At 37.5% G+C, this 23,109-nt stretch overlaps 1 protein-coding gene across 4 annotated transcripts in view; it reads right to left on the bottom strand.

Annotated features, from left to right (window-relative positions):
- Window positions 1-23,109, bottom strand: part of PLSCR4 (phospholipid scramblase 4) — a 47,206-nt gene that overhangs the window by 20,930 nt on the left and 3,167 nt on the right. For all 4 annotated transcript variants that reach the window (XM_051818692.2, XM_008266288.4, XM_070073206.1 and 1 more), the window contains exons 2-3: window positions 10,569-10,596; window positions 8,947-9,051 (exon numbers count right to left, since the gene is read on the bottom strand). In XM_051818692.2, coding sequence (XP_051674652.1) covers window positions 8,947-9,051; window positions 10,569-10,575 — 112 coding nt within the window. In that variant the 5' untranslated portion in view covers window positions 10,576-10,596. The remainder of the gene's footprint in view (window positions 1-8,946; window positions 9,052-10,568; window positions 10,597-23,109) is intronic.

The raw sequence follows: 23,109 nt of genomic DNA, 5'->3' as shown, positions 1-23,109 counted from the left end.
ATAATGTGAATCCTCTAAATACTTAATCTAGGATTGTTTTTAAGATTGTTTGATTCCAATTTAATCCCATCAAGGTGGCATGTACCAATTCCATCTCAGTAGTCCAAGTGATCAATTTCTGTTCACAATTGATCGTAATGATAGGTCTAAGAGTCAAAGGGATCACATAAACAAGACTAGTGTCTGCAAATACTAACTGATAGAATCAAAAAGGGAGAGAATGATCCAACATGGGAAGCAGGATACACAGCAGACTCATAGAATGTCGGATGTCCTAAACAGCACTCTGGCCTCAGAATCAGCCCTTAAGGCATTCGGATTTGGCTGAAGAGCCCATGAGAGTATTTTAGGCATGGAAAGCCAAGACACTCGGGGAAAAAAAAAAAAAAAAACTAAATGAAACATCTCTGTGAGTGAGATCCCAGTGGGAAGAACAGGTCATCAAAGAAGGAGGTAACTTTCTCTGAAGGGAGGAGAGAACTTCCACTTTGACTATGACCTTGTCTAAATAAGATCAGAGTTGGCAAACTCAAAAGGCCTCCATAGCCTTGGCAACTCATGACTAGAGCCTAGGGTGATTACTGACGCCATAAACAAGAGTGTCAATTTGTTAAGTCAACAACAGTAGTCACTCTGCACTGTGGGATTTCTGTCCTAAATGTGCTGTACATTGTGAGTTAATGTTATAACTAGTACTCAAACAGTATTTTACACTTTGTGTTTCTGTGTGTGTGCAAACTGTTGAAAGCTTTACTTAATATATGCTAAATTGATCTTTTGTGTATAAAGATAATTGAAAATGAATCTTAATGTGAATGGAAGGGGAGAGGGAGCAGGAGAGGGGAGGGTTGCGGGTGGGAAGGAAGTTATGGGGGGGGGGAAGCCACTGTAATCCATAAGCTGTACTTTGGAAATTTATATTTATTAAATAAAAGTTAAAAAATGCTATATGACCAAAATATTACAGAGTGATGAAAATCATGCAAATATTTTGTATTCCCAACTTGGAGTATTGAATTTAAAATAAAAGTGTTGTTAATTACAGAAGAAAAAAAGATTGAGTCTTTTACATTTTCAAGTGTATCTGAGGATCAGCTTGACGATTTTTATAAACATATACACACAAAAAATAGTAAGCCGACAGGGAAATTTATAAGAATTACATCATATCTTGATAGCTACTTCAAGAATATCACCATTTAACAATATTTAACAATATTTACTTCTCAAATCTATGAACATGAGATACCTTTCCATTTATTTGTCTTCTTGAATTTTTTGAACAATGTTTTGTAGCTGTCAATGTCCATGTCTTATACTCTTAATTATTAGAGTACTGTATTATTTTTATGTTACTATATGCAGAATTCCAATTTTACATTCATAAGCAGATTGTTCATTGCTAGAGTATAGGCATACAATTTTTATATTAATCCTCTATCCTATCAACACAACTGAACTCATGTCTAGTGTTGTTTATTTATATGTGTGTGTACATGTGTATTTCTTAAGATATTTTTTATATATATTATATATAATATACATATATGAGATGAGGTCATTTGCAAGTAGTGATAGTTGTAGCCCCTTCCTTTCAATCTGAATGACTTTATTTCTTTTCTTGCCTAATTTCTCTGGCTAGTACCTCCAGTGCAAGTTGTATTGAAGCAACAGGAGAAAATATCCTGTCTAGTTATTGGTATTAAAGGATATGGCTTCAGTCTTTACTAATAAGTATTATGTGGTCCAGGAGCTATTCAAAGATGCCCCGTATCAGGTTCAGGAAGTTTGTTCCCATTCCTAGAGTTTGTTGATTGTTTTTATTATGAAGTATGTTGGATTTTTTCAAAGGCTTTTTCTGTATTTATGAATGTGATCATGTGCTTTTTTTTTTTTTTTTTTTTTTTTGGACAGGCAGAGTTAGACAGTGAGAGAGAAAGAGATAGAAAGGTCTTCCTTTCGTTGGTTCACTCCCCCCAAATGGCAGATACAGCCAGCGCGCTGCGCCAATCCGAAGCCAGGAGCCAGGTGCTTCCTCCTGGTCTCCCATGTGGGTGCAGGGCCCAAGGACTTGGGCCATCCTCCACCGCCTTCCCAGGCCACAGCAGAGAGCTGGACTGGAAGAGGAGCAACTGGAACAGAATCCGGTGCCCCGACTGGGACTAGAACCCAGGGTGCAAGCACCACAGGCAGAGGATTAGCCTACTGAGCTGTGGTGCCGGCCTATCATGTGCTTTTTGTATTATTTTCTCAATACAGCATATATGTTGACTGATTTCCATTAATAAACCAATTTTTCATCAGTTGGTCATGGTATATAATCATTTTTCATGTTGCTGGATTTGGTTTGCGAGTATTTTGTTGCACATCTGTGCATCTATATTTATAAAGTATATTGATCTCTACTCTTCTGGTAATATCTTTGTCTAATTTTGCTAATTTGGTAGTACAAGCATCATAGAATGAGTTGGGAAAGTTCACCATCCTTGTATTTCTTTGATTAAAAATTTTATTAGGCGTTTAGTAGAGTTCACTAGTGATTCATATAGGCCTAAGAATTATTTTGTGGAAGATTTTTAAATTACCAAGTCACTCTTCTTTTTTGTTACATAAATCTACTCAGATTTTGTATTTATTTTTGAACATGTTTAAATTGTTTGTGTATTTCTAGGAATTTGTCTATTTCACTTTGATTTTATAATTCATTGGCATACAATTGTTTATAGTATCCCTTTATAATATTTCTGATGTCTGTAAGGTTGGTAGTAAAATCCTGTCATTCCTGATCTTAGCAATTTGAGTCAGTTCTTTTCTTTGAAGTCAATTTGACATGAGAGGTTCCTTAGTTATTTTTCCCCTCTATTTCATTTATTACTGTTATTTTTTTTCCTGTTCTAATCTTTATTACTCTCTACTGTTGGTTTATGGCTTATGGTGAAAGGTAGAGTTGCTGATCTTTCACTGAGCTCTTGTTTTTTTAAAAAAATGTGCCGCATAGAGTTTTAAATTTCCTTCTAAGTACTGCTTTTGCTAAATCTCATAAGTTTGGGTATACTGTATTTTGTTTTCATTCATCTCAAAGTATTTCTTTTAAATTTACTTGTGATTTTTAGGCCCTATAAATGCTGTTAAGTTCCCTTATATTTGCAGTTTTCCTCTGTTATTACTGATTTTGAATCTTACTAAATTGTGTTATTTCAGTTATTTTAAATTCATTGACTTGTTTTATGGCCTAATCATTACTTCCTGAAGAATGTCCCATGTACACTTCAGAAGAATATGTGTTCTGCTGTTTTTGGTGGAGTGTTCTCTAGGTAGTTATGTCTATTTTTGACTTGTCATGTTGTTCAAGTCTTCAATCTCCTTTCTGAATCTCTGCTTAGTCATTCTAGGTCTAGTATTATTTCAGTCTCAACTATCATTTGTTATATTATCTGTTTTGTCTTTCACTTTTGTCCATTTTTCTTTTGTGTATTTATGTCTACCTTATGTGTATATATATATATATATATAAATGTACACATAATTGTTCTGTCTTCTTAATGGACCTTGAATAGCAATTATTTTCTGAAACTAAATTTTATCTGTTATTAGTATAGCTCTTCATCAACCCTTATCAGCTAGTGAATTTAAGAAATATTGCTCTGATGATCTTTTACAAACTGAATATACATTTGTAGGCTGTACAATTTAAAGATTCAAATTGCAATTGTTAAAAGTAAATTGAATTAATATGAAACAAAATAGAATATGTCAAATTGCATTGTTAATATACTATATACTCACTGTATTGAACATTCCTTAGTAAAACTTGTGTTATATATAAATATTCACATATACAAACACATTAATGTATTCATTGCTTATTGTGGATTATCATAGATCAAATGAACAGTATTTGAAAGCCAATGATTTAAATAATATAAAGAAAGTAAAAATTCTATTCAGGAATGGAGAATATAGAGACAATGTTCACCATGATCTATAGTCACATCAGAGCTTGTTTTCACCATGGTGAAACAAACAGTTCTCAGCAGATTTTCTTCTTCCTTGTTTTTAAGTTTTCCTTCTTGAGGAAAAAAACAAATCTTATCTAAATAAAAGTTAAATTCTAGTGTCTTTCTGAAAATTACCATATTTTCTTGTAATGTTTTACACACATAGTATGTTTTCTTGTATATCTGCTCAAAAATGATGGAGTTGTCAGTTTAGATGACAGAGATGGTTTTCGGTTTTGCTGAGTATGCCCTGTTTTGAACACTGTGGTGCCCTTAGTTCCCCCTGTCGAGGCTAGGGAATCTGGTGCCTTTTTTTAATCAAAGAACAATGCCACACAGCTTTTATATGGTATTGATATCCCCTAAAAATGTGAACAGTTCCACTGGTAGCTGTTTTTTCAGAAGTCATTCCTTTAGAAGGAAAAAGACTTGAGGGAGTGGGGAGAGTGGGGAGACCATGCTCTCTTTCTCAACCCCCCTAGAGACATGGTCTTGCATACAATGCAGATCTGGAAGGAGCTCATGTTAGAGTAGCCCACACTGGTTACACAAACACACACCGCTGGGCTCCTAGCACCCTCCAGGCACTGCTACAGTGATTTTGCAATGATTGAATCTTGTAAAATTTCCCTCAATCCTATTTGGTAAGTATTATTATAATCCTTAATTTTCAGAGGAAAATTGAGGCACAGGAACGTTAAGCAACCTGCTGAAGATCCCTGGATAGTAAGCAGCAGAACCGGGATTACAATTCAAGCATTCTGAATACAGAGGCACCCTTAACTAACTTACGACAATACTCTCTCTAGATCAGAGGCAAGAAGGAGAAACTCCCAAGAGGGGATGCTGCAGTGGGCTCTGGACCTGTAAACTAGAAGAGCAGATCCAACTGCAGATTCTTTTAAATCTTTAAGTTCTGCATCCCCACCTCCAGGAGACATCAGAAGGGCAAAATTGTGGTCTGCAGTCAACCAATGCTGAGAGATCCAGGCACCACCAGGAAGGGAGGTTCCTCAGGACTCCCCGGAGTTCTCAGGGTTAGAAGTGGAGCAAACATGGCAGTTTCTGCAGGACAGATTGCTCAGAGCCTCACTCTATGATGTGGATGTGAAAGAGAGGAAAAGCCTTGAAGCTGATCAAATATGGGACATTCTGGCTACTCATAAAATCCTATTCATAAAAGTTATAAACTGCAAAACAAATTCTGCTAATGATATTTTATGATAACGCTATGAGATAAGCCTAACATTCCTTTATCTGGGAAGCATTACTCAAACACATTTCAAGGGCCAGCTATATGCTGGTTGTCAGACAGATGTACAAACACATGCATGTTTCTGAGGGCACCCACTTCTGTGGAGGAGACACAGATTTACAAAGCGAATGGTTATCATGAAGCAAATAACTGATGGAAGTATACGACATGTGTAGTGTCTTTAAGAGATTACAAGGCAGGCCTTGAGTGCAGCACCTAAGACACAGCTTGGGATGCTCATATCCCATATGGGAGTGTAGGGGTTCGAGTCCCGTCTCTGCTTCCTATCGAGTTTCTTGCGAATGCGCACCTGAGGCTGCAGGTAATGAAACAAGTACTTGAGTCCCTGCCATCAATGTGAAAAACCTGGATTGAGTTCCCAGCTCTTGGTTTCAGCCTGGCCCAAAACCAGATGATGCAGGTATTTGGGGGAGTGATCCCTCTGGTAGAAGATCTCTTTCTCTTTCTCTTTCAAATAAAATGAAATTTTAAAAGTTCATGGAAATGTGCATTATCTTTTTAAAAACTTATTTATTTATTTTAAAGGCAGAGAGAGAGAGAGAGAGAATCTTCCACCTTCTGGTTCACTTTCCGAATGGCTGCCATAGCCAGGTCTGGTCCATACTGACGCCAGGATCCATGAATTCTATCCAGATCTCTCACATGGGTGGCAGGAATCCAAATACTTGGGCCATCATTTGCTTTCTGGCCAGCTGCATTATCAGGGACCTGGAACAGAAGAGAAGCAACTGTGGCTTGAAGGAGCACTGAGATGTGCTATGCCCACATCACAGGTGGCTTGATTCAGTGCACCACAATGCCCACCTTGCATTATCTTTTTAAGTGGGGAATGGATTAGAAAGCAGGAGCACTTAAGCTATGCAAAGAAGAAGATACACAGAAAAAAAGGATAGAAGTGTTAACGCATTAGACCTAGCCAGCACCTCCCAACTAGGGAAAGGTTTTATAAGGAAACAGACCAAATGAGCAAGTACACATAGGAAGTTGGTACTACACGGAGTAAAGGTTGTGTATAGTTAGTAGACAAAGTTAGAGAGAAAAATAGCAGGGAGCACAGATGACAGACCTTACACTCTGTGCACGGAAAGTGGAGTGATGAGTGTCACATTCATACAACTCAATAAATGAAATAAGATTAGGAAGGAGGTACTGATAAGGGTTCAGATGGAAGGCAAGTTTGGTTTTTGGCAAAAGCAGCAGAAAGTGGAGAAACTTTAGCAAGGTGATGATTAATTTACTATTTTTTATACAAAAGAAACTCATATAATAAGGTTTGAGGATCAAAAGAGCTAGAAAGAGAAATATAATTTAGATTATGGGGCTATTCTGTATATATATTATGCTTCTAAGAAAAATGTACACAACTTTATGTTATAGGATGATTTCATTATAAGTATATGCTATCTAGAGTTAAAAAAAGTGAAGGAGAAAAAACATGACCAAATAATTCATGAGGAAACTGGAATATTATACTCCCTTCTGAGCTCTGAAATTGCTGTTAAGTGTTCTGATTGGTTCTACAAGAAAAGAAAATAGCACAAGCTTAACATCTTGTAACTGAAGTATCTCAGAGTTCTTTAAGTATGTCATTGTGCAATGGAGCTCTGAAGCATTGTCCTGCCAATGACAGTGTGAGACACACTGCTGCATGAAACTTGAGTTGTCTTAGTTATTTTTAGCAATATCATCTTTTTAATTTCAAGAAATCATGCTAATTTCCCTTTAAATAGATTACCTATAATAATGACTTCTTTATTACCTAGTCCTCTGGTTAATGGACAGAATGATTTTCAATGTGAGCACATATCCAGTAATATCATTCTAATGGAAATTGTCTAATTGGATTGAAATGTTAATTAAAAGCCAAATAATTCATGGATAGTATTTTCTTAATGCAAATTAAAACAGTTATCATAAGTATATAATCGGGGGCTGGGGCTGTGGCATAGCTGGTAAAGCCGCCACCTGCAGTGCTGACATCACATATGGGCGTGGGTTCAAGTCCTGTCTGCTCTACTTCTGATCCAGCTCTCTGCTATGGCCTGGGAAAGCAGTAGAAGATGGCCCAAGTCCTTGGGCCCCTGCACCCATGTGGGAGCCGCCAAAGAAGCTTCTGGCTCCTGGCTTTCGAATCGGCTCAGGGCTGGACGTTGTGGCCATTTAGAGAGTGAACCAGTGGATGGAAGACCTCTCTCACTCTCTGTCTCTGCCTCTTCATAACTCTACCTTTCAAATAAATAAATAAAAATATTTTTAAAAATTAGTATATTATCCATCTTGGCTAAGATCAATGTTAAGTATATAGTGCTTGCTTCGACAGCACATATACAATTATAATTATATAATCCAGCCACTAGGTGGCAATCACAGTGCAGTTTTACTATACTTTATGAAGGAAAACTCATATGTTCTGCACTATACTTTTTCAACTAAGCTTGTCAATTAATTTGAAAAGACATCTCCTCACGTGCTAATATTCTGATAAACAGAATAGAAGATAATTTCCCAAATAATCAGAATATGATTTACAATCAGTGTTCCCTAAAAATGGTAGAGTTTCTATTGAAATGGAATAAAGATTCTTGGATGCAGAGTGATTGTTGAATACCGGATGGATGGTGTACATTATGTTGAAAGTCACCGCAGTAAAACAGGAAGAAATGTTTAGATGACATGAAACAATAATTTAGGACTGTCAATACCTTGGATTCAGGAAAGACTGAACCAGTAGAGCTATAATAAGATCTTATCTGAACAGCATGCCTACACACCAGGCACAGGCGAAAGGAAACCAGGCTGAGTTCCATGGGTCATGTGTTCAGAGTCAATGCATCTTTGCCACCACCTTTTGGACACCAGGGTTTATTTTGCCCCGTTAGAGTTAATACAGTGGCTCCCACCTCTACATAGTCCCTTAAATATATACTTAAGGAAACATTACTATACTATACGCTTTTTTTTCTAAGTCATTAAAATGTGCTTTTTCTAAGATACCAGTTAGAACAATGTCCTTAGTCAAAATCAAATGTAGCTTTAATTTTAAGAATTTTACACATTGCCAAAGGGCTTCCTAAAAAGAAAATGACCACTCAGATTTACGTGAGCAGTGTGTGAGTACCCAGTGCTCTGTCACCACCAGCAGTTTCTGCAGACTTCTAGAAACACCTGGAAGAAAGACAAGCTCCTTCATCAGCACCCAAGACCATTCACTTCCATTTCTCCACAATGCTTCTGACATCTGTGCCAGGCAGGCTACTTGCCAGATGCTTGTGACCAAATGATTTTGGACTCAGGATTTTCTATGCAAGGCACATTTCCTTTCCTTTTGACAGCAAAATTCTTGTTGTGACAGCAAAATCTGATTTTCTTAATCAGGGCTTTTCCCAAATCCCAGACAGGATGGGGTGCCATCTTTTGCACCCAAACAGGATTCTCTTCCTGTTTCCACCCTGGACCATGGAGAATGCCATCAGCAGGTGTTCTTTGTTTGGTTGCCTATACATTCTAGGTAGATAAGGGTATATTCTAATCAACGCATGGTAAACTACTTAGCATCCTATGACACTCCACTTTTAGTAATCATTTAGTTCATTAGTTAGTTTAAAAGGCAACTTTAACTATTAATATGGTTTTCTTGAGGGAGAAAAGGTCCTTTCTGAATATTGAACCTACCTGGTACAAAATGAGAATTGTAGTCAGGAGGAGCAGCAGGCATGGGGTCTGGCAATTTCATCTGATTTTCCATTTCACCCTCAGTTTTCTCAGAGGCTGTAGGTACTACACGTTGGCAGAGAAGGGAGGACATGATCATAGGGTAATGAAACACATTTTTAACTTGTTAAGCATCAAAGAATAAATCAAGATGAACACTCATATTGCTTATAAAAACATAACTCTTCATGACAGGCATCAACCTGTTATTAAATTTTATGTCTTTTCAGGCTGAACATGGATTTAAAAAATAAAAACTAAAGGCTTATACTGTGCTTGCGAGCAAAACAAAGACTAGTTGTTCAGCTGACCCAATGCTCACTCCTACCTACATGGTAAATTCCCTGAACAAGTAGCAAAAGATCTTTTTCCTATTACATGAATATAATATGGAAAACACAGGCATACATAGATGGAGAAAATATGATTTTCCCCTAAGCCTTTGAGGAAAGTGTTATCTAAATAAACTCAAAAGATAACACTATAGTTAACGGTTTAAAAACCAGAGGTGCCACACAACAGTCGATTAGAGGTAGTTAAGTCTGTATCACCAAGTGACTTGCATTTTTACTGTATCCTTTCCAAAAGTAGCCTAGGTCACAGTAATTGCTGCAGGGCAAGTGCTATGGTTTGCATATTGTTGGGGAGGGTTCCAAAAGGCACATGTGTTCAAGGCTTGGTCTCTGGGGAGGTGCTATTAGGAGTATGAGAACTCTGGGAGGTGGGAAGGTTAGAGGGAGGTCCTTAGACCTTCAGGGAGATGGTCTCAGAAGGTAGTGCTGGTGGGACTCCCTGTAGGTCTCAGAAGAGAGTTGTCAGACAAGCCCGAGTTTGGCCCTGTCCACTCCCTGCCTCCTGGTTCACCGTCTGATCCTCCCTCTGCAGGAGCTCAACCATCTGCCACGGCACCATGGTCAAAGCCTGTATAAAACCTTTTATACTTTCAGCCTCCAAAAATGTCAGTTACATAAACTGTACCTTCGTCATCTCAGGTCTTTACTGTAGTAACAAAAAGCTCATTATTACAGTTACATTTTAGGATGTTACACCTTGTGTTTTTGTTAAATTAGAGAAATTCCTCTCTGGACAACACTATAAGGAAAAGCTCTGTGTTTCCTAACCAACTGGTTGACTGTTATCCAATAGAAAACACAAACTGCATAATTGTAGTGTTTCTCTTTAAATCACTAGAAAACTCAACACCTGCTTTCAGCTCTCCTCCATCACGCCCTGGTGTCATCGCAGGCTCTTTCTTTTAATCACTGTCACTGCTCTCTGCAGACTTCCTTCCACATACATACTCTGCCTTTTCCTAATTTACCCTACATACCTTAGAGAGCTTTTCATAGATTTGTGCCAATATAAGTCTCCTTTAAATTCTTTTTGGACACAGATAGATAGAAATGTTCTATGAGTAAATGTACATATGTATTCATATACATATATATTCACACACTCATGTAAGTTCCTAATGAAAATGACAAACTTCAAAGCAAAGGAAATTCCATTTTTAAGGAAATCACTAACACAATTCACATTTTTAAAATATATAAGCATATTCAAATTAATTCATAAAGACTTACCTGACATTTTGAAGAATTCCAATTAACCCTAAAAAGAAAACATTTAGTGGCTTAAAAATACGTATGCACAATATAGTTACTATTATGCACATTAATTAATGATGGACATTACATGCTGTTATATAGTTACTATTATGCACATTACTTAGTGACAGACATTACATACTGTGTGATTTTTTAAAATTTCTGTATATGCTTTCAGTAGTTCAACAAATACTTACTTAGTACCTCTTATGTACCAGGCAATGTTACAGATGTTGAGAATACGGAAATAAACCAGATACATACTCTATTGCCTACTCTACTTGTTTATATTCTAGTTAGATGAGTTTTTTTTAAAAAGTCAACAATTATGTTACATTTAGATATAGTTAAGAAGAAAACAAAAGCTTTTTTCTATAAGAATGGATCGAAATGCTGTACATAAAGTGACTTTTGATCTATTGGAACAATGAAAGAAAGCACTACATTAAAATTACAGAATATCACAAAGACATAAAGGTAAGTAGAAAGGTGCAGAGATGGTAATGAGCTTGGGATATTCAAGGAAGAGAATGAGAAAGAAGCCAGGTGTGACTGGACCACGGTGCGTGAAGAAAATGTGATAAGAGAGGAAGACAGAGGTCTGATCTCAGCTGAAGGTCATGGCAATGTGTTTGGAATTTGTTGCAATTACAACTGGAAAGTATCTGGAGGAGGACGCTTTTCATCAGTGGAGTGATCAGACCTGACTTATGCTGTTATCTCAAGAGGCGAAGAGTAGAAGCACGGAGCCGTGACGAGGGCATCGGGAGTTCAGGCGAGAGTTGATGCTGGCTAAGACATGGGAGGGTGACAAGTGGCCAGAGGTATGACACAGTTTGGAAGCGGACACTGTAGGAGTGACTGATGGACTAAGGAATAGAGAAGAGTCTACAACTCTACCTGTCAAATAATGAATAAAAATCTCTCATTTCTAAAATAAAACTTAACTGAAAAAAATATAGAATTCCAGGCCTGATAATCTTTAACACAGTCCCAATTGATCCTTATGATTAAGCATGCTTGAAACTGATGAAATGTAAAGGAAAATAGTTCTGAATGATGCCTGGCAGGATTTAAGAATCCAAGTATGACTCAAGTTGAATAACAAGTGAAAAAATCACAATCAGTAAAGGAAAACATACTACACCTTGCCTCACAAGTTGCAGGTGCTCCGGGAATCTTTTACCTTCCTTCTCCTTTGAGTCACTAGTGTTTTTTTTTTTTTTCCTTCCATTCTATATTCTCTCTTCTCTTTATTGTGAAATTTTAAAATACAGTTTTAGCGGAAATGTTATGTGAGGCAGGATAACATCTAGCTGGTGCAACATTGTTATCTTAATCCTTCCTTAATATTCAGGGCATCTGTTCAGATTTCCCTGTCTTTTCACAATAGCAAAAAGTGTTGTCCTTGAAGAAAGTGACAATTGCCTTCTATTACACAGAAATCAGAGTAGAAAGCTGAGCTGTGTCTTGACTATGGACCAGAATGACTGGTCCAGGGGGCCCTTAATTACAGAGACCTCTGCATTTTCAAGTCTCAGGATGCCCACAGGGGTCTCTAAGCAGACTAGAAGGCAGTAAAGAGGGAAAGCAGTCATGGATACCACTTGCTACCTCCAAGAGTGTAGCTGTGTTCTATGCTTCCTCTTCAATTTTACTTTTGTTAATGGTGACACACTAGCAGGGCCCCATCAAACTGCAAGTTTCAAAGCCCCACAGCAGGGATATTTTTAATCCAATCACAAAATCCAGAAGGAAGTAAGGTCTTCACACTTAGGCATTTCATGGATTAAGCAAGGACAGTTATGGCCATGTGAGAATCTCTGGATTCAAGGCTTGGGCACCTATCTGTAGTCCAAAACTCTAGCCATGCCTGTGTCCAGTGCCTTCAGCAGGGAGCAGATAGAAAAGAGAGCAAGTCCCTTTTTAGACAATTCCTTCTGCTTCTTAGGCACAAGAGAAGTACTCTGGAATCCCAGATCTATCCCCAGTAGCTGGGTTACCTTGAGTGTCTGTCTGCTCTTAGGTTATTCTGTGTATCATGGTTGTGCTGCCAGTTGCATCAGTTTCACAGAAATATTACATCTTGATAGCACTTAAAGAGTGCCTGGGGCATAGCAAATCCTTGATAAATTCACATTATTACTATTATTCCACTGGTAAAAAACACCAGCTGATGAAGCGATCCAAAACCTGAATGTCTATGAAAAGGTAATATAAACAAAGGCTGTCTGCCAGTGAGCCATTCTGCATGCCTTGCTGCTCATCCATGTGCAGGAATGCATGCTGGCTTCTAAGCTGACACCACTAGCATCTACCTTCCACTGCCAGTAAGATTCTCACAGATATGGTTCATAAACAATGTCTAATGAGTCTCAAAGTGAAAAAAACCGTGAGGAAAAAATGAGCACTGTGCTGAAGGGCGTCTTCCTGTTTTCAGCTAAATGAAAGACAAATGAGTGAGAGTACAGCTTGTCTACAGGATTTGCTTTCATTTTAGGATAGTGACATTGATTATATTAATCACATGAATAGATTTATCTTCTAATTGACTCAGAGCAGACAATTAAAATTATAGTAAGGAACTCTTCTAAAATTAGAAGATTATAATGTTCATTATACATCTTAAGTAAATATTGAAGTTTTTTATAATTCTACACTAGGAAATATTGAATATTTAATACTAGTATAGTACCAATGATTAAGTATACTGAAAGTAGATCATTGTAAAAATTGAGAATGAGAATCTGAGAGGGAGGAAGAGAAGGCATGAGGGCAGAAGGGATGGGGTATTCGACTATGTTCCTAAATCTGTATATATGAAACTTGTATAACTTACCTAAAATTTTAAAAAAGTATACTTCATTGTATGAAATGCAAATGAGATAATAAGAGGGTACTTTAAAAAGTTTGTGGAAAATGCAATTGGAACATATTTATCTTGGAGCAAAAAAGTGAAATTTATGCATACAACGAATCTTCAAAGATTTCATGGAAAATGCATAGTATGAAAAAACCACATATGGATATCAAAAAAATTTTGCATCAAAGCAAACTTACCTTTTAATTCAAATTTTCATAAAATTTTTAAGTATAAATTTATATGTATATGTATATGTATATGTGATTAGAATATTGCATTTGATTTACTTGAAAGCCATGATGACACTCTTTAACACATTAAAAAGGTTGATAGTTTTCAAATGTCCACATTTTAACAATTTCATATTTCACAATGATCCAAGTTAGGTGAAAATAAGTTTGTATGGTTGGTATGCTAATAGTTCTAAGAAAAAAATATATGATTTACTTAAAAGAATTATCTATCAGCTTTTGCTAATGATCTCATATCAATTATTTTCTTCTGTCTCCATTTTTGTTGGTACATGAATCTTAGTGTAGGATAACAAAAAACATTTTCCCAGTCTTTGTCCTGGATTCAGGTAGACATCTTCTAAGCCCTAAGAATCTCTGAATGATAGGAGTATCTTTGTTGTCCCTGGCAGGGCCTTGGACCTCATCTCAGCTGATGCTAGGATAACTCAGGATGTAGGCTGTTCCTGTCGGGAAGACCCACCATGTTTTCAGCAATTTTGCCTGAGTCCTATTTCCAGGGAGGTGGGGGCTGGAGACTAAATTCAGCCATGTGACCAATAACTCAAGCAACCATGCTTACATAATGAAGACCCAGTGAAAGTTCTGGACACTGAGGCTCAGGAGGCCTTCAATGTTCCTGGGGGCCACACATCCTAACTTCACAAAAGGACATGGAAGCTTGGTGTTCGGGACCTTCTTAGACTTCACCCTATGCCTTTCTGTATTTGAAGGACCCTGACTTTTATCGTTTATAATAAAACTTTAATCATAAGTAGAGCACTTTGATGAGCTCTGTCAGTCATTCTAGCAAATGATCAGATATGAGAGGGTACTAGGAATCCCTGAATTCTCTAGAAATGTGAGTGACCTGGAGAACTTCTATGTGGTTGGTGTCTGAGGTGAGGGCAGTCTTGTTGGGAATTGTGCCCTTAAAGTGGCAGTCTGTGCGCACTCTGAGTAGTTACTGTCAGGCCTAAACTGCAGTAGTTTCCTTAGTTTATTGAAAAAGCAGGCAAAGGGGACCAGCATTGTGACACAACAGGTTAAGCCACCACCTGTGATACATATTCCATATAGGCACAGGTTCACATCCCCGCTGTTCCACTTTCCATCCACCTCCCTGCTAATGTGCCTGGGAAAGCAGTGGACACAAATGGCCCAAGTGCTTGGGCCCCCGCCACCCACATGGGAGATCTGGATGAAGCTCCTGGCTTCAGTCTGTCCCAGCCCTAAGTGGTGAACCAGTGGATGGAAGACTTCTGTCTCACCCTTTCTCTCTGTAACTCTGCCTTTCAAATAAACAAATAAATAAATCTTAGGAAAAAAGCTAAACAGTTATAATAATGTGTATGTGTGGGGTGTGTGTGTGTGTATGTGTGTACGCACGTGTATTTCTGATTATAGTAGCAGGGGCATAGGGGAAGATGACCAGAAAAAATACAATCAAATCAGAATCAATTTTGCATTTTTTTCTTTGGTATCCCTGGCCTGGTACTGTTTTGAGGCAGCCTAAATACACTAGCAGGCATCAGCTGCAAGGATATCTCCAAGAAGCCCTCCCATTCTGGCTTGGGCACAAGGGGAGGATTTTATAAAGTTCAGAGAGAACTGGAGAATTCCTCAGTATCTCTCCCTTTTCTCCACCCGTTATGTTTCAGCTCGTAACAATCCCACTGTGAATAAAGTACTAAATATCAGAGGATGCCCACAGTGGTGGAAAACACAAAGGGAGGGGACTCTTTCTCTTGTTTCAAAGAGCTGTGGTCCCAAGTGGATAGGGTGAACCACTGCCACTTCTTTTCTGTCTCTGCCTTACTGAGACTGGGCTATGAATGCAAGTGAATTTGTGGGAAGTACACAGCAGAAACAGACAAATAAAACCTCATTTTGCTGGATGGAAAACAAAAAAGGAGAAGCCTAGAAGACTGGAAAATAGCAAGGAGACCATGAGAGGGCAGCTTGGGAAAGGGTCCCCATAAAATTGTTTGTGAACTCCTGGACGCATCTCTGAGTGGTGCAAGTATGAATCTGAACCAAATGAAGATGCTGAGAACTGAAATAAAAGGAGACCACTCTCCTGCTTTCAGACTGGCCCTGGTCTGTATACACGTATCAGAGAACCAAATATCACAGCAAAGACTTTTTAAAGGAAACAGACATTGAAATCATACAGAACGCTGGCTTGAACCCAACTGGGTCAACAGCCTGCCAAAAAAAAAAAAAAAAAAGCAAGTCAATTTTCTCCATAGTATTTAAACCAGACTCAAAATCTCAAAAAAAGTATTTAAAATGTTTAGGATAAAACACAAAATTATAGTACATAAAGAATCAGAAATATCTGTACACATGGGTGGGGAGAAGCAGATAAAATGAAAAGATGCCAATGCCAATATGACAGTGAAATTATCAGCAAAAAAATTTAAAAGCAGTGATTTCAAAAATGCTCCAAGAAGTAGGGGAGGAGGAGAAAAGACTGAAAATATCAGTAAAAAAATAAAAGACAGAAATGAACAAACGAAACTTCAGAATTGAAAAATGCAGTAACAAAACGTTACCTTTCCTACCTCCTGGCCCTGTTGGGTGTAGTCATGGGATTTTAGGCACTGCTATCATGCACAAGGAGGAACAGAGATGAGGTTAGGTCTGGAGCAAAAATTCCTGAGCTACAGGAAGCATCCTGGTCTCAGGAAGGAGGTGCTGAGCTGAGCTGAACCAGGCTCAACAGGGCCATCTGTCCATCTTTTCCTCCTGGGCCTTCCTTCATTACCCATATTCATGGGTACTTTGGGCCTTTTGTCCACAGCTTCCTATTCTAACTTCCCTCTAATGCTCACCCTAAGCAACAGGTGATGGCCCAAGTACTTAGGCCTCTTCCACTCACACCAAACTTGCAGACTGAGTTCTGGGCTCCTGGATTTGGTCTGGTTTATTCCTGGCTGTTGCAAGCATTTGGGGAGTGAACCAGTGGGTACAACACCTCTCTCTGTTTCTGTGTTACCCTAACTTTCAAATCAATAAATAAATCTTTAATAAAATGAATATCAATCTTTCCTACTTTTAAGAAATAGGAGGTAATATACACCAACTTATTTCATCAAGTTACTATGATTCTGATATAAAAATCAAAGACATCACAAGAAAAGCCACACTAATGCCATTAAAGAAGTCTCAACAAAAGACTAGAACACCGAATCCAGAAACATTAAAAGGATAATACATAATTTATCACTAGTAATACAATTCTTTAATCAATGAAAATACAGTAATAAAAAGGACAAAACCAACATGTCATATTAATGGATTGCAGAAAAAGCATCTGACAGAATCCAGAGCACTCTCTTAATAAAAGCAACACTCAGAAGTCTAGAAATGCAAATTTCTTAATCTAATAAAGGCACCTACAAAGCATGCTACACTAACATCTTACCGAAGGGAGAAAGGCTGACCACAGACTTCTCAGACAAAAAGACAGACAAGAGTATTCACGGTCCCACTTCTAGCCAGTATTATACTGAAATTCTAGCAGAATGACATTAGAAAAAAAGAAATGTGACATACAGAACAGCAATGAAGAGGTGTGACATTTCTTGTGTATAGAAGTTTCTAAGGAATCCACTAAAAACTATTTAAATTAATGGCAGGCATTTTGCATAGTAGTTATGCCCCATATTGGAGTGCCTGTCTATGCCCCACATAGGAGTGCCTGGGTTCAAGTCCTGACTCTGCTCCTGCTTTCTGCTTTCTGATGTACAATCTTGGAGGAGGCGCATGATGGTCCAAGTACTTGAGTCCCTTCCACCCATGTGAGAGATCCAAACTGACATCCCAGCTTCTGAATTTGGTATGACACAGCCCTGGCTGTTACAAGCATTTAGGGAATGAAGCAGCCACTGGGAGATGTTTTTCTTTCTTGCTGGCCCTCAAATAAAATAATTAATTTAAAAGAAAATTCATCAATAGGCAGAACACAAAATTAATATGCAAAAAACTTTAGCAATAAGTACTTACTTAAATTCATTCTAAAATCTCCTCTGGGGTCAGCATTGTGGCACCACAGGTTAAGACTGCAACACCTGCACCCCATATCACAGTGCCAGTTAAAGCAAGTCCAGGCTGCTTTGGTTCCGATCTAGCTCCCTGTTAATGCATCTGGAAAAGCGCAACTACTTGGGCCTCTGTTGCCAATGTGGGAAACCCAGATGGAGTTTCAGGATCCTGGTTTTGGCCTGGTCCAGCAGCTATCTGAGGAGTGAACCAGCAGAAGGAAGATCTCTTTTTCTCTGTTCCTGTCTCTGTCACTCTGGCTTTTAAATAAGTAAAATAAATCTTAAAAAAGCCTCTTTTGTGAACAAAAGTAAATTTCCTCTAAACAAATGCAAAAAAAAACCCAAAACATAGTATAAAATTTTTGGTTTAAGTGATACCTTCTCATTCTTACTGAAACACAGGACAGAACTAGTAGTAATTGTAAACTACACAAAAATCTAGCATAATGTTTTAGTAAATACATCATAGTGAAACATGATAATCATATTCCTGGGGCCGGTGCCGTGGTGCTCTAGGTTAATCCTCTGCCTGTGGCGCCAGCATCCCATATGGGTGCCGGTTCTAGTCCTGTTTGTTCCTCTTCCAGTCCAGCTCTCTGCTGTGGCCCGGGAGGGCAGTGGAGGATGGTCCACGTGCTTGGGCTCCTGCACCCACATGGGAGACCAGGAGAAGCACCTGGCTCCTGGCTTCAGATCAGCACAGCTCCGGCCGTTGCAGCCATTTGGAGACTGAACCAATGGAAGGAAGACCTTTCTCTCTGTCTCTCTATCTCACTGTCCGTAACTCCGCCTCTCAAATAAATAAACAAAATCTTTATAAAAAATCATATTCCTCTAAAAATCCTGCAACAAATATTTATAAAAATTACAAAATATGTAATATAATCTGGATAATTATGACAGTTAAGTTTTTCAAAGTATGAAAACTCTAAAAGAAATAAAATATAAATATTTCCTCTTTAAATTTTCTATAAAAATATATAATAAATCTTGTAATCTGAGGTTTAAAAATAAAAATAAGGAAAATTGACTTATGTAGTGAACTTGGAACTAAAAAGACTTCAAAATTCTTTAAATATGAAAGGTCTATGCATATCCTTCCAAATACAATTGTCTTTAGAACTTTTAATCCGAATTCTTGGCTACTGTGGTATATTGTGCTGATTAGTTTTATGGGTTTCTTGGTTTCCAGGTAACAAGACAGTTGAGTCGGCTCAACATAAATGAATTAAAGTCCAATGGCAGTGAAGGATTCAGACATTTCTGTTTTATGTTACGGAAGCTTAACAAGTTGCTGTCTCATGGAACAGAACAGCAATCCAACTCAAAAAGCAATTACAGAGACTTGTGTTAACAAGTCACACTTAGGTCTGTTGGTATAAAGTATGTCAGAAATGTCACTTAAACAAAATGTTTCATTAGATATAGATACACGTAATGCGCAGTTATCTGTACCTCTGCATAAAACAAATTCCATAAGAAACTTGCAAAGAGGAAACAGCAATTAACTCTCATTATGAACAACTCTGAAAACGTTGGAAAAATCCATTAAAGTTACAGTGTTTCAAAATTTTTTAGTTTATTTACTTGAGAGGCCATGAGACACAGATAGAAAGATTGATAGTTTCCATTTGTTGGTTATCTTCCCAAATACCTACAAAGGCTGGGACCAGGGCAAGGCTGAAGCTGGGAGCTGGAAATGCAGGCCAGATCTTCCACATGGGTGGCAGGAATCTAATTACTCTGGCTATCACTGCTGCCTCCCACAGTCTGTTGGCAGGAAATTGAAGTCTGGAGCCATTGCCAGGAAGTCAATACAGGTATCTGGTACTGGATACAAGTATTCTTGACTGTGAGGCTAAATTCCTGTTCCCTGAAGTGTTACTTTCATAGCCCATATGAATATATTGATATTTTATTCATATTATGAATTGTTGCAAAGATGTGTACAATGGAATATTTCCTTCTTTTTGACAAATGTTAAAGATTTTGAAGGTTGGCTATTTGATTTGATTTTTTAAATAAAAGATGAAATTAAATGGAAGCAAACTGATAAGCACAGTCAATAGATAACTTTAATCAAAAAAACTATTTCCAACTGCTTAACAGAGTTATCAGGTTTCTCCATTTTAGCTTCCATGAGGAATAAAGGCATTTGGTTCATTTTCAAAGTAAGGTGTTCAGCTGTGAGTAGAAAATTACTAACAACTAGCTCCTATAACAGCTTGCAAATGTGTGGAAAGTTACAAGTAGCTTGCTAGCATAACAGCTAGGTTACAAATTGCAAAGGAAATGCACCTGGGAAGTCCCAAAGCAAACAAGCTGTTGAGCAAAAAGAATGTTAGGGGTATCTAATATAACAAAACTAAAATTGATGGAGATTAATAAAACTTTTGTGACATTTGGGAAGATTGTAACCCCACAGTACTTGGCCAGTAAGGAACTGGGGGAGAGACCTACATGCTAGGGAATAAACTTGCATGCTTTAACTGCACCAATCTTGCAGTTGCTTTAGCCACAACAAATCATTTTTATTTGTATGTATCTCATAAATACAACATTAGGAACATAGTAATTGTTCCCACTATACCTGTACTCCCGCTCACTCCTCCCCCATCTTCCTCCTCCCTCTCCAGTTTAGCCAGATCAAAAAAAAAAAAAAAAAAAAAAAGAATAAAGAAAAAAAAAGAAAGAATGGAATAAAAAAAAAAACTAAGAGAACTTGCAACATATCTTGCAAGATAATTAATAAAGTTTTGCTTCGCTTTGATTCCAGGGGCTGAGTCCATCCTTTGAGTGGACAGGTGGGGGTATTTCCCACACTTTCAAGTGGGAAATATTTTTGTTACTTGGAGTACAAAAGCTATCTGAAGAACAACAGTCTCATGATGTTTATGTAACACGTTTAAGGAACATATTACCACACCAATGCTTTGGAAGATTATGAAATAATGCCTTATTGTGTCATTTTCTGGCCCATTTTTTAGCAATAAAAATTATAGAACAGGATGTCATGTGGCTTATAATCAAATCATTGGTAAGAAACTTTACATTTAAGATACACTTTAAAATAATAAGCGTTATCTACAAATAATAATTCATTCAAGCAATATACACATTTACATCATAAAAAGATCATTCCTACCTTAACCTCATTTTCAACTCTTCCTCCCACAAGAGAATTTCTAAGCATACACAAACTAATACATACAGCTTTTAAAACAAATAGGTCTTCTTTATACTTTTCTGCATATTCCCTTTCTCACAAGTATTATTAAGTACATTTAAGTTCATAAAACCTTATCCTTTTTAATGACTATACTATAATGTATTTGCTTAGTAATGAAATTTTAAATTATTTCTCCAAATTTATGCCATTATAAGCAACAGTGATGCAAAAAACATATTTTTGTGTACCTATGCATTAAATTTCTGGAAGCACAACTGGTGATCAGTATTTTGTGGGATTTTTGACAGATAATGTCAAATTATACTCCTAAATATTTGCATCAATTCATATACCAAACAAATTAATTTCTAATATAGTATTGTGCCAAATTTTTTGTCATTTTCAATCCAATAGGTCAAAAAATGTTTTATTTTTTTCTGTATCTTATCATGAGGAAGTTTAGCAGATTTTATTATCTGTTTAAAAATTCTTTTCTGGGTCAGATGTTTAGCCTAGTAGTTAAGATGCCAATTCCTACATCATTGATAACCAGCTCTGGATCCGGACTCTATCTTCCGGCTAAAGCAGAAACTGGGAGATATCTGTGGTTACCCAAGTAATTGCATTATTTTCACCTTTCTGAGAGACCTGGATTGATTCCCAGCTCCTAGCTTTGGCCCAGGCCCAGCCTCAGTCACTTTGAGCATCTGGGAAGTGAATCAGCAGGTAAGAACTGTTTCTCCATCTCTCTAATAAATAAAAATTTTAAGAGGTCATTTGTATCTCATTTTTGTGACCTGCCTATTTGTCATTTGTCCATTTCTCTGGTTGTGGGTTTTTACTTGTTTATTTGATAGGAAGAGACAGAAAGAAGAGAGAGAGGAGAGAGAGCGCGCACGAGAGAGAAATCCCATCCATTGGTTCATCCACCAAATGCCTACATAATGGCCAGGTCCAGAGCCAAGAGCCAAGAATGTAATCCTGGTCTTCCACACCAGTGGCAAGAACCCAATTACTTTAGCCATCACTGCTCTCTCCCAGGGTCTGCATTGGAGAGAGTTAGGAGCCAGAGCCAGTAACCAAATCAAAGAAATCGGATGTGGGACATAGGCATTTGAACTGCTAGGCTAAATGTTCATTCTCTTCCTCTCTGTGTGTGTGTGTGTGTGTGTGTGTGTGTGTATTCTTCATATGATGACTTATTAAAACCTTAGGTGAATATTCATTTTTTAAAATGTGCCATTAGGTGTGGTTCTGTGGCTCAGATGGTCAAATTCCAGCCTGGGATGTTCACATCCCATTGGAGTGCTTGGAATCCAGGCCACCTCTGCCTCTGCTTCCTGTCCAGCTTCCTAATAATATGTCTTGGAGGCTGTAGGTGATGGCTCCAGTCCCTGTCACACATGTGAGAGACCCATATGAAATTCCTGGCTTCTGGCTTCAACCCGGCTCAGCCCCAGCTCTCGTGGGCATTTGGGAAGTGAACTGGTGTGTGGAAGCTCTTTCTCTTTGTCTCTTTCCCCCAGTTGCTCTGCCTTTCAAACAAATAAAACTGAATACAAAAACATAAAATCTGCCGCTTGCCCTGTGTTTTTGCCATGCAATTAAACATTTTTATAATCTATTTTCCATATCTTCCTTTTTAAAGGAAAGCATATGTACCTACATATGTACATGCTGCAAAGGTGAAGTTTAGTACAATGCTTGTGAAATATGCGTATGAACATTCCCATATTTTCTGCTTATAAAGAAAATTAACGGGTTATGAAATCTTCCCCGTAAAATTTTTCACTTCTGTACCTACGATGAACATCATAACCATCAATATAAAGGAAGGAGGAAAAGTAAGGGATTTTCCAAAGAAATCAAAAGAGGACATTCAAAGAGAAAGAAAAAAACGACAACACTATGGAATGCATTATGGAAGATAAAATATTTCTTTCATAGGAATTACAATTCATCTATCCAGGATGAAAATTCTGTACAAATTACTAATCACAAGCTTTATCAGGAACTTTATTTTTCTTATTATAGTGAAACCACTTTTTCCTTGTAAATATACATTATTATTAGTATTCTATAGTATTAATTATTAGTAATCTATAGTATTATAGAAATATGGAATCAGGAATTCAGTCTATATACCAAATTATTATTTATAATAACATTATGCCTTGGTACATATGTAGATGTATACATGCGTACT

This window comes from Oryctolagus cuniculus, chromosome 4, assembly GCF_964237555.1.
Source record: "Oryctolagus cuniculus chromosome 4, mOryCun1.1, whole genome shotgun sequence".
Classification (NCBI taxonomy): Eukaryota; Metazoa; Chordata; class Mammalia; order Lagomorpha; family Leporidae; genus Oryctolagus; species Oryctolagus cuniculus.
The sequence above is the reverse complement of the archived record's forward strand: the minus strand, read 5'-3'. Positions and strand labels throughout refer to the sequence as shown.